Raw genomic sequence first — 12,514 nt, 5'->3', positions numbered from 1 at the left:
TTCCTTCCTGGCTTGGTAGCCCCCAAATGTAGGTGAGTTGGACCGAACTGGGTTAACAATTGCTTGTGTCTCGTGCATTACTATTCTTTATCTTTCTTCTGTTTATGTTAATCAGATATTAGTGTCGTGACATTACCTTCGACATCTCATATCTGATACCAGAATTTCAGTGAAGAAAGGACATATGTAGGACTTGATATTCCAGCATGTGTGCAACATCTGGCCCTTGTCAGCATGTCAATGTTGTAGTTAATTTAAGTGTGATTTTCTGATTTAAATTCAATCATATTTGTTGTGGATTGTTTATTATCTTTTAGAAATACATTTATGTAGATTCGTTAGATTAAAATTGACATGATTAAATCAATTTAATGAAGATTTAAATTTGAATCAAATCAAATATTTTTGGAGGATATTTGAAAAAAAAAATCTTAACAAAATATCGTACAATTCAAGACGTGATCTAATGCCCATTGGAAAAGCTCGTAGTTTTGCATTGTTATTTAAGGAGATTCAAACCTAATGTTTGAGGTGTGCAAGTATTGAAGATTCCTTGTGTTAGGGTTTATCTTTTGAGTCTTCATTTTTGTTATTATTTGTGCACCACTCTAGCATTTTCATTCATAGCTTAAATCATGGAGTTTGGTTTGTTTAGTTGAGTTGTAATTTAACATTCATTATCATCTTTTTTTGTAGTGATCACTTCGAATTAGTGACTGAGAGAAATTGTAAGGGGTTCTCGTATTTATGGAAAGTCTTAAATATAAAGTAATTAAGATTAGGAAGAGGCATTGAATAACATGAGGTTGTTGTTCCTATAAGACTAATTATATTAGTCTAAAATAATGGATTTCCTTTCTTGGGTTGGAATCCCCTCAGACATAGGTGCTGAACTGGATTAACAATTATTTGTGTTCCTATATTTCTTTATTGCTTTATTATTTTGTTTCTCAATAATATGTCAAACATGGTTTAAGATGTTAAACACCTTGTCTTAAGCATCTGGTTCAACATTTGTCCCCTTAAGAACAAAATTTCAAAAGACATTTATTAGTTCCTAAGACACCACAACAAAATGGTACGGCAGAGATAATGAAAATTTCTCTAATAGAAATGTAAAGATGCTTATTGTTAAATGTTAGACTATCAAAGGTTTCATGGCAGAGGAAGTTAACATGGCGTGTTATCTTATCAACAAGCCACCACACACTTCATTGGAGGGGAAGGTTTCATAGGAGGTATGAAAAGGTAATCATATTGATCTTTACAATTTAAGGATTTTTGGATTTTCGGTGATGATCGATCCAAACTTGATCCAAAGTCGAAGAAGTGCGCCTTCGTTGGTTACGTAAAAGGTGTGAAGGGGTTTAGGTTATGGGATCCGATTAAAAATAAGATGGTAATTAATAGAGATGTAGTTTTGGGTGAGCAGTTAATGTTTAAGCAATAAGTTGCAACAAATGTATTAGCACCTGAAGAAGAAACTTCCAACAAACACATGATTCAGGTGGATGTTAATCCGCCACCAATGAACAATATGTAGTTAGTTCCTGAACCACAGGAAGAATTAGGCTCTAATACTAAAATTGACCACATACTTGAAGTTTTAGGTGGAGTACATGATTATCTTCTTGTACTAGACAAAGAGCATCGTTCAACCAAGCCACCAGAAAGATAGGTGAATGAAGACTTAACACTTTATGCACTTATTATAAATATACATAGTGTTACTCTTTCATGTATTAATTTTTCTTGTTAGTAATCTTGATAAGCTATGTTAATCTTATTAATTACTCATTGATGTATACTACAAGAAAAGAGTGGTAGTGGATGCAAATAGGATTTTGAAAGATGTAGTTTATTGTTCAACGAGGGCAATAATCTAGAGGGTGTCTAATGCCCATTGGAAAAGCTCAGAGTTTACATTGCTATTTTAGGAGACTCAAACCTAATGTATGAGATGTGCAAGTATTGAAGATTCCTTGTTTTAGAGTTTATCTTTTGAGTCTTTGTTTTTGTTATTGTTTGTGCACCACTCTATCACTTTCATTCATATCTTACAACATAGAGTTTTGGTTTGTTTAGTTGAGTTGTAATTTAACATTCATTATTATGTTTTTTGTAGTGTTCACTTGGGATTAGTAATTGAGAGAAAGTGAAAGATGTTCTCATATTTATGGGGAGTCAAAAATAGAAAGTCACTAGGATTAGGAAGAGGCATTGAATAATATGGGGTTGTTGTTCCTATAAGACTAATTGTACTAATTCAAAATAGCGGATTTTCTTTCTTGGGTTGTAAGCCCCCCATATGCAAGTGAGGTTGCACCTAATTGGATTAAAAATTCTCTTGTGCTCTTTATTGCTTTATTATTTATGATCTTGTTTATCAATAATCTGTCAATTATGGTTTAAGATGTTGAACACCTTAGCTTAAGCATATCGTCCAACATTTGTCCCCTTAAGAATAAAATTTTAAAAGACATTTATGATTTCGTAAGACTCCACAACAAAATGGTATGGCAGAGGGATTGAAAATGTCTCTGTTAGAGAGATTGAAAAAGTCTCTAACAGAAAAGGCAAGATGTCAATTGTTAAATGTTGGAATATCAAATGTTTCATGGTAGAGAAAGTTAACATGATATGTTATCTTATCAATAAGTCACCAAACACTTCATTGGAAGGGATGTTTTCATATGAGGTATAGAGAGGTAATCATATTGATCTTGACAGTTCAAGGATTTCTGGGTGTCCTGCTTATGTGCATATCCAAATTTGAATCAAAGTCGAAGAAACGTGTCTTCATCGGTTATGCAAAAGGTGTGAAGGGGTTCAAGTTATGGGATCCGATTAAAAAGAAGATGGTTATTAGTATAGATGTAGTTTTTGGTGAGTAGTTAATGTTGAAGTACTAAGTTATAACAGTTGTATCAGCATCTGAAGAAGAAACTTCCAACAAATACATGATACATGTGGATGTTAATCCGCCACTAGTGGACAATATGTATGTAGTTCCTGAACCACGGGAGGAACCAAGCTCTAATACTCACAATAGAAGGGGATTGATTATGATGAAATTTTCTCTCTGTTAGAAAGACATACTTCGATCAGGGTAATGTTGGTCTTGGAAGCCAGCTGAGACATGCATTTAGAGTAGATGGGTGTGAAAACTACACTTCTTCAGGATAATCTAGATCATAAAATTTACATAGAGAAACCAGAGGTGTTCAGTGACACTGGACATGACATACTAGTTTGTAAAATGAAGAGGTCTATGTATGGTTTAAAGTAGTCTCCGAGGAAATGGTACAAACACATTAAGTCAGGCATGCTTAAGATTTGTTACAGAATGTGCGAGTGTGACTATTGTGTTTATGTTAGGAGCCTTGATGATGACTCTTTTATTTTCCTGTTATTGAAAGTTGATTTTATGTTATTTTATACTAATCATTTACCTAATGTAAATGAATTGAAAATCATGTTGGGAAATGAGTTTGACATGGAAGACTTAGGTGCTACTAAGAAGTTTTTTGGCATGAAAATCACAGGGATATGAGTGCTAGAAAACTATGGCTTTCTCAGAAAAGTTGTGTTGAAAATATGCTAGACAAGTTTGACAAGAGTAATTCCAAGACCGTGAGTACTCCATTGGTGAATCACTTTAACCTCTCATTGGATCAATGTCCAGAGAAAGAGGCAGAAGTTGTGTATATGTCAAAGGTCTCTTATGCTAGTCTTTTTGGTTGTTTAATGTATGTTATGGTTAGCACTATATCTGATTTGACACAAACAGTAAGTTAAGTTTATAAATTTACGTCCGAACTAGGAAAGCGTTAGGGTATGCCTTTACTTCAGCATGATGAACTATTTGTTTAAAATCATTAACTCAATCCATAGTGGTCATGTCGACAATTTAATCAGAGTACATGGAGGCAGTAAAACTGTCAAGGAAGCCTTATAGTTTACATGATTGGTGAGAGAATTGGATGTTGAGTAAGATGGATTTTGATTGCATTGTGATAGTCGGAATGTCATTTATTTACCAAACAATTAAGGGTATCAGTCCAGGACCAAGAATATTGATGTGAGGTTTCAAATATCAGAGAGTTACTTGCTTTTGGACACATATTACTTGAAAAAGTTCATACTTCAGAGGATGTAGATGATATGTTGATCAAACAAACCATCAATGACAAGTTCAGTCATTACTTGAACTTGTTACATGTTTCTCGGTGTTAAGTAGGAGGTACACCTCCTTTGTTTCCAAGATGAATCATCATGTAGGAAATTTTCATGAGTTTGATATTCATCAATGTAGAAATTGTTAAGTATGACTCATATTATATGTGGAGATTATTATGGGTATTTTGAAAAAATTATGGGTTGAGATAACTATTTATTGAAGGTAACTAAGAATACATTTTAATTAAACTAAACCTTAGTATTATATATACAATTTGTAACACTGAAAATCAAATTCATAAGACAAAAATAAAGGAAATTATAACTACTCAATTAGATACCATTGACTGCATTGGCTTAACAACGTTAACCAAAAATAAAATCAATTATGTTTATTGTTTAATACTTTTGTTTAAAAATAAATTGTTGGTGCTCTTATATTGGTGCTCTTATAAGACAACATCCCATTTGATATTAGATGAACTACAATCCATGATTTGAGCAAACTGACTATTACTCCATTTTCCTTTTAATAGAATTAGAATATAAAAAACCATTGAAATATCATAGTTTGATGAATCATGTGATTGACTTTAGTTATTTAATATACTATTATCTAAACTGAAGCCGGTTGTCACATGAAACCTCAATATCTCTAATTACTTAATTCTTCACAAGTAAAACCATCTTGCTCAAGACTTTTTAAATATATTATAGTAATATAATGTGCCACATCCACACGTTGATATGTTAGTAATGCTTACCACGTTTTATCATCAAAAAAATCTCTACCTTAAATACGTGCATGACATTCTCATAATGCATCATCAAACAACATGAAGTTCCACTATCTTTCATTGTTCCTTTTTGTGTTCATCTTGGAATTAAGCACCAATATCTATGGTGTTTCATCGCCAAAAAAATCTGTGAAACCTTTATTACCTGCTGAAGCTTTGCTTTCTATTAGTCACTATCATTCTACATGTCCAGATGCTGAAGGAGTTATCTCACAAAAAGTTGCTGCTTGGGTTAACAAGGACCCTACTTTGGCACCAGCCATCATCCGCTTGCATTTCCATGATTGCGCCGTTAGAGTAAGTATTCACATAACTCAATCTCTCTTTTAAGTTTTACAGTGTCGATGTGTCAGTGTCATGTTTCTGGTGTCTGTATCTGTGTTTCATAGTTTTTTATACAATGTAGGGATGTGATGCATCAGTTTTGCTTAACCACAAAGGGAGTGAGAGAACTGCATTTGAGAGTAGAACCTTACGAGGTTTCGGAATGATTGATGAAATCAAGACTGAACTAGAGAAAAGATGTCCAAGAACAGTTTCTTGTGCTGACATTCTCACTGCTGCTGCAAGAGATGCAACAATTTTAGCAGGAGGACCATTTTGGGAAGTTCCATTCGGCCGAAAAGACGGAAAAATCTCGTTAACAAAAGAAGCAAATTTGGTTCCACAAGGACATGAAAACATAACAGGCTTACTTGCATTTTTCCAAGAAAGAGGACTTGACATGCTTGATTTGGTCACTCTTTCAGGCTCACACACAATTGGTAGAAGCACTTGTTATTCAATTATGAATAGGATTTACAATTTCAATGGAACTGGTAAACCTGATCCTTCACTTAGTGTCTATTACTTGAAGCTGTTGAGGAAAAGATGTAAAAAGGATTTGGATTTGGTGCATCTTGATGTTATAACACCAAGGACTTTTGACACAACATATTACAAGAATCTTGTGAGGAAAGTTGGTTTGTTGTCAACAGATCAATTGTTGTTTTCAGATGCAAGGACAGGTCCTTTTGTGGAAGCATTTGCAACACAACCTTTTCTTTTTGATAGTCAATTTTCTGTGTCAATGGTGAAGCTTGGGAATGTTCAAGTTTTGACTAGGCCTAATGAAGGTGAAATCAGAGTGAATTGCAATTATGTTAATCATGTTTGATTGATTTTTGGATTTATTGTGTTGTTTATTTCATTGTTACAATGTTATGTTTGTTGTATACCTTAAAGAGAGTCAGGATTAAGTTCATATAAGGCTTGAGGAACACTTTGTATCAATAATCTTTCAAGATTAAGGGGGTAACTATTGATTTAAGAGTGTAGTAGTATAAATATACATAATGATACTCTTTCATACATTAATTTTTCTTGTTGGTAAACTTGATAAGCAGACTGTGAAGCTTCTCAAACTGTACTATTTTTATTGGTTTTGTTATGATGTCCACAATTTGATCTTGTGAATTGCAGTAATTCAACTCCACGACTTCATCATTCAACAAAGTCTTTTAGGAAGTGGAATTTTACATCAATATGCTTGTTTTCGCCATGGAATACCAGATTCTTGGATAGTTGTATAGTAGAGTTGTCGTCACACATAATCAATGTCCATGTGTTCTCTTCAACACCGATCTTTCCCAGCATCCTTTTTAGTCAACCACACGACAAGTACATAAAGTTGTTGCTATATAGTTGCTTATGTGGTAGAGAGAACGACGACATATTGCTTCTTTGATGCCCAAGAAATAGCTCCTGATCCCAACATAAATACATATTCAAATGTACTTCTTCGATCCTCAAAGTCTCCGGCATAATCAATATCCCTAAAAGTCGTAAGTCTCAAGTTGCCTTTTCCTTTCTTGTAAAATATTCCAAACTCAAATACACATTTTAAATACCTTAGTATTCTTTTTACTGCCATATGTAGCTCCTAATTTATTTAATTGTTTTATTTAGTTATAATATTTTATGAATTATTTGATCATTTATTTATGTGATGTTGGTGTATCTTTTAGTGTTTTATGATGTTTTAGAATATTCGAGAGTATTTTAATAATTTAATAATTATTAAAATATTTGGGTGACAACGGTAGATTTTATTTAATTATTTAAAATAACGATAATAATTATTTGAGATTTATAATAATAATTATTTAATCATTTAAATATAGTGTGACATTTTATGTTAATATATATATATATATATATATATATATATATATATATATATATATATATATATATATATATTTAAATTAAATAAATATTTTGTTTAAATAATAAAGGGGTGACGCTTAATTGAATAACTATTTAATTTCACTACGCCAAAAACAGGAATAGACAGCGCACCTTAGAGGGCGCTTTATTACAAAAGCGCTCTCTAAAGTGAAGCGAAAAAATAAGGAGCAATAGACAGCGCAATTTAGAGGGCGCTTTTGTAATAAAGCGCCCTCTAAGGTGAAGCGAAAAAATAAGGAGGAGATAGAGGGACAACAATACATGGCGCTTTTTAGAAAGCGCCCTCTAAGGTTACCCTTAGAGGGCGTTTTTAATAAAGCGCTGTTATAAGTCCATGTGCATTTCCAGCTTATAAAGCGCTTCTGGAAAGCCTTAGAGAGCGCTTCCATAAGCGCCCTCATAGGCCCCCTTTAGAGGACGCTTTTATAATAAAGCGCCCTCTAAGGTGAAGCGAAAAAATAAGGAGGAGATACCTTAGAGGGCGCTTTTAATAAAGCGCTGTTATAAGTCCATGTGCATTTCCAGCTTATAAAGCGCTTCTGGAAAGCCTTAGAGAGCGCTTCCATAAGCGCCCTCTTAGGCCCCCTTTAGAGGGCGCTTTTTTTTCCACAAGCGCCCTCTAAGGTCCCCTTTAGTAAACATTAAAATTATAACATACTGCGCGTTTTGTTATTTCACTCTCTGTTATTTTCGTTCTTTTTCACGTTAGGGTTCTAAGGCGTTTTCCTTCCACCTCTGTTAGATCTACATTATTACTGCGCGTTTCCTCATTCTACCAATCAAAGGTACATGATGCATACATTATTACTTTTACTATTGCGCTTTGTTTTAGCTTTGCCCAATTTCAGTTTTATGTTATTGTTTTACTATTGCTTTGTTTTAGCTGCGCGTTTACTATTGCTTTGTTTTAGCTTTGTTTTAGCGCATGCAATGGGACTACATTACCCAGTAGTTAGGGTTATACGACCTATGAACATCTGATTTTGTGTCAACACCAGTATCATTAGAAACCTAGGTCTGATTGCGTTTGAACTCTTCTGAAATTGTTTTTTATTTATTCTAATTAGTAATGGATAATACATGGATGTCTTCCAATCGATTGTCGAGAGAGTACGAGAATGGGGTATCAGAATTCGTTAAGTTTGCCGTTGCGCACGCCGAAGACCCCAGTAGAATGATATGTCCTTGCTTGGGTTGTTGTTATGGGAAACGGGTTGACGCAGTTCAGTTGACATCGCATCTAATGAGGCATGGAATTGATCGAAGTTATACATGTTGGAATTTGCATGGTGAGAAAAGTAACGAGAATGTTGAACCGGGTGATAGTACGACCTATGCCTCAAACTATAGTGGCGCAGATACATACGATTGTGATCGAGTTGAAGAGATTGCAGAAGCACTTGAAGGAGATCTTAAGGATTGTCCCGAAATGTTTGAGAGGTTGGTAAGTGATGCAGAGAAACCTTTGTATGATGGTTGCACTAAATTCACAAGATTGTCTGCGGTATTAAAGTTGTACAACTTAAAGGCGGGCAATGGATGGTCGGATAAAAGTTTCACAGAGTTATTAGCCCTTTTGAAAGATATGCTTCCTGAGGATAATGTTCTTCCCAATCGACATATGAGACCAAAAAGATGTTGTGCTCTATTGGCATGAGCTATGATAAGATACATGCATGTCCAAACGATTGCGTTTTGTTTCGAAATGAGTATGCATCGTTAAATGAGTGTCTTAAATGCGGTGTCTCGCGATTTAAGAACAAGTTGTCTCCAGCAAAAGTCTTGTGGTATTTTCCTGTTATTCCGAGATTTAGACGCATGTTTCGTAGTGAAACCGATTCAAGACACTTGACCTGGCATGCAGATGAAAGAATTATAGATGGAAAGTATCGACATCCGGCAGATTCACCACAGTGGTTGAAAATTGATAATGATTATCCTGAATTTGGAGAAGAATCAAGAAACCTTCGCTTGGCATTATCTACTGATGGAATGAACCCACACGGTATCCAGAGTATCTCACACAGTACATGGCCTGTGATTATTATGATTTATAACCTACCTCCATGGCTATGTATGAAGCGTAAGTACATGATGTTGTCTATGTTGATTTCTGGACCTAAACAACCAGGGAATGACATAGACGTGTACTTGAAGCCCTTAATCGAAGATTTAAAGATTTTGTGGGAGACCGGTGTGGAGGTTTATGATGGATATAGGAAAGAAAGTTTCAACTTGAGGGCGATGTTGTTTGGCACAATTAATGATTTTCCAGCATACGGAAATCTATCATGGTGTAGCATAAAAGGTCAATGTGCGTGTCCTATTTGTGAAGATAAAACAGATTGGAAGCGCTTGGAGTTTGGTCAGAAGAATGTCTTTCTCGGTCATCGGAGATTCTTAAATTCAAATCATCACTACCGTGGATGGAAAAAGGCGTTCAATGGAGAGACAGAACAAGGCAGAGCTCCACCTATATTGACGGGTGATCAAATTTTTGAAAAGGTGAAAGATTTGGATACTCAGTTTGGCAAGCCTTTTGCCCACACACTTGTCAAAAGTGGGTGGAAGAAGAGGTCAGTTTTTTTTGAATTGCCGTATTGGAAGTCCTTGTATGTGAGACATTTTCTTGATGTTATGCATATTGAAAAAAATATATTTGAAAGTGTTATTGGCATGTTACTCAATGTACAAGGAAAGTCTAAGGATGGCCTTAAGGCAAGAAAGGACTTGATAGCGATGGGAATAAGAACTGAATTAGGACCCTTGAAGAAAGGAAAACGAACATATCTACCGCCTGCTGCTTATACTCTATCTAGAAAGGAGAAAAAAACATTGTGTAAGTTTCTAAGTGAAGTTAAAGTTCCAGAAGGGTACTCTTCAGATATTAGAAGACTTGTGTCTATGAAAGACCTCAAGTTAAAGAGTTTAAAGACCCATGATTGCCATGTTATAATGGAACATTTTCTTCCAATAGATATACGTTCTATTCTTCCAGAAAAAGTAAGAAGCTCTATAACTAAGTTGTGTTCTTTCTTCAAGTCAATTTGCAGTAAGGTGATCAATCCTGCGATCTTACCAATGTTGCAAAAAGAAATCGTTATTACTTTGTGTGAGCTTGAAATGTTTTTTCCTCCATCATTTTTTGACATAATGGTACATCTAGTTGTTCATCTTGTGAAAGAGACACAATTGTGTGGACCAGCTTATATGAGATGGATGTACCCTGTTGAACGTTATATGAAAATATTAAAAGGGTACGTGAAGAACCGAAGTCGACCAGAAGGTTGTATGGTTGAAAGATACATCGTTGAAGAAGCGATTGAGTTTTGTACTGAATATTTGTCTAATGTTCAGTCAATCGGACTCCGCAAGTCTCAGCTTGTCGAAAAGAAAGAAGGAAAAAATCTAATTGGAAATAAAATCGTGGCAGTATCAAGGGTCGAACGGGATCAAGTGCATTTGTATGTTCTGCACAATGAGAATGAGGTTGAGCCGTATGTTGAAATTCACAAGGATGTTCTCCGAGGTTTAAATCCCAATAGAAATGAAAATTGGATAGTACGAGAGCACAATCGATGTTTTATACCTTGGTTTAAGGATCATATTTATTCAAAGTATTATTCAGATCCCGCTTCAATAACAGAAAGGTTGAGATGCTTAGCATATGGTCCAAGTTTCCATGTTTTTTCTTATAGCGCATACGCGATTAATGGATACACATTTTATACCAAAGAACAAGATGATAAAAGTACTATGCAGAATAGTGGTGTCACCGTGGTAGCTGAAGCAATGCACATATCAAGTGTGAAGGACTTAAACCCCAAATTTGCAAATCTGTCGTATTTTGGTGTTATCGAGCGCATTTGGGTGTTTGATTATGAGAAGTTTCAGATTCCTATATTTGGTTGCAAGTGGGTTGAAAATAATAACGGCATTCGAATGGATAAGTCAGGATTTTTGCAAGTGGATCTTAATAGGGTGGGATACAAAGATGAGTCTTTTATTCTAGCCTCTCAAGCTAGACAAGTGTTCTATGTCAATGATCCGAAAAGTACGAAATGGTCTATAGTTCTTTTTTCCAACAAAGTAATTGATGAAAACACTGGAGATCAAGGTGATATTGATGTTGAGATTGAATCGTTTACCAGAAATGATCAAGATGAGAATATTATATCAAATGATTCATATATTAGAAATGATCATAATGAGGGTATTTGGATCAATCCAACCGTCCGTGTTGTTAAGAGACATGTATAACATATTCCAACCAAGAAAAGAAAGAGAACTTAGTGAAAAAGGTACAGGTCAAATGATTTTAATTGTGCTCTTTATTACAGGTAAAATGACTTTTATGATTTTAATTGTTTTTACATTTGTCATCTGATTTTAATTGTTTTCTTTATTACAGGTAAAATGGCTATTATGAAGTCAATCATTCGTGCAAGGGGCAAGGGATACTCGAAAGTATCAATTGATATTTGTTTAGATGGAGATGTTCCATTGTCGTCAAGCCTCATTCGCGTAGATGATGATGCTGGATATTTGAAAGTATCCCTCTACGACAATGGAACATGTCCATCTAAACAAATATCAATTCTATCTTCAAAAGATAAGAGACCAAAAATATAAGGGGATTACGCAGCAAATCGAGTCAGTTGCATAAAAAAAAAAGGTATAAACACAATTATATGATATTTATGCATAGAAAATGTTAATTCTTGATCTTATACATCACCTAACTAATTTTATGATATTTTAGGTTCATGCTATTGATATTGAACAAAAAGAGGTTGTTGCTAAGAAGACTGCTGCTAGCAAAAAAAACATACATCTCAAAGATGCTTTTGCTACTTAGTTTTATTTCTTTTTAAGTTATGAATTGGTTGTATATAGAATCTTTAGAAGTTAAACGATTATATATCAGTGGATTGTTGTATATGTATGGATTGTTGTATATAAGGCTTGTTGAATGCAATGTGTGAAAAAGGGCTTCAAATTATATAGTTTTAGGTGTACTGCTTCAATATACAGGTTGTCTAAAATAAATAAATAAATATAGCGCTTTTTAAAAAAAATAAAATTAAATAACCACCCACTTTAGAGGGCGCTTTTTAAAAAAAGCGTCCTCTAAAGTGGAAACATTTAAGGGTTTAGAGGGCGCTTTTACTGGAAAGCGCCCTCTAAACCCTTAAAAGTTTCCACTTTAGAGGGCGCTTTCCAATAAAAGCGCCCTCTAAACCCTTAAATGTTTCCACTTTAGAGGGCGTTTTTTTTAAAAAGCGCCCTCTAAAGTGGCCCTTAAAGGG

At 34.5% G+C, this 12,514-nt stretch overlaps 1 protein-coding gene across 1 annotated transcript; it reads left to right on the top strand.

The window, feature by feature from the left end:
- The first annotated feature begins 5,008 nt into the window (after nucleotides 1-5,008).
- LOC127135082 (peroxidase 7) lies at nucleotides 5,009-6,132 on the top strand. Its single transcript, XM_051061898.1, has 2 exons — nucleotides 5,009-5,273; nucleotides 5,383-6,132. Exons 1-2 carry the CDS (start codon nucleotides 5,016-5,018, stop codon nucleotides 6,130-6,132), a joined length of 1,008 nt encoding a protein of 335 aa, XP_050917855.1. The 5' UTR covers nucleotides 5,009-5,015.
- Nucleotides 6,133-12,514: the final 6,382 nt, after the last annotated feature.

This window comes from Lathyrus oleraceus, chromosome 4 (assembly GCF_024323335.1).
Source record: "Lathyrus oleraceus cultivar Zhongwan6 chromosome 4, CAAS_Psat_ZW6_1.0, whole genome shotgun sequence".
NCBI lineage: Eukaryota > Viridiplantae > Streptophyta > Magnoliopsida > Fabales > Fabaceae > Lathyrus > Lathyrus oleraceus.
This window is presented reverse-complemented; position numbering and strand designations above follow the sequence as displayed.

Excerpts from the sequence above, each read along its gene's own strand:
- LOC127135082 (XM_051061898.1), top strand. The coding sequence starts at position 5,016 with ATGAAGTTCCACTATCTTTCATTGTTCCTTTTTGTGTTCATCTTGGAA. Across the intron at positions 5,274-5,382 it reads TCCATGATTGCGCCGTTAGA|GGATGTGATGCATCAGTTTT; the intron begins GTAAGTATTCAC and ends TATACAATGTAG.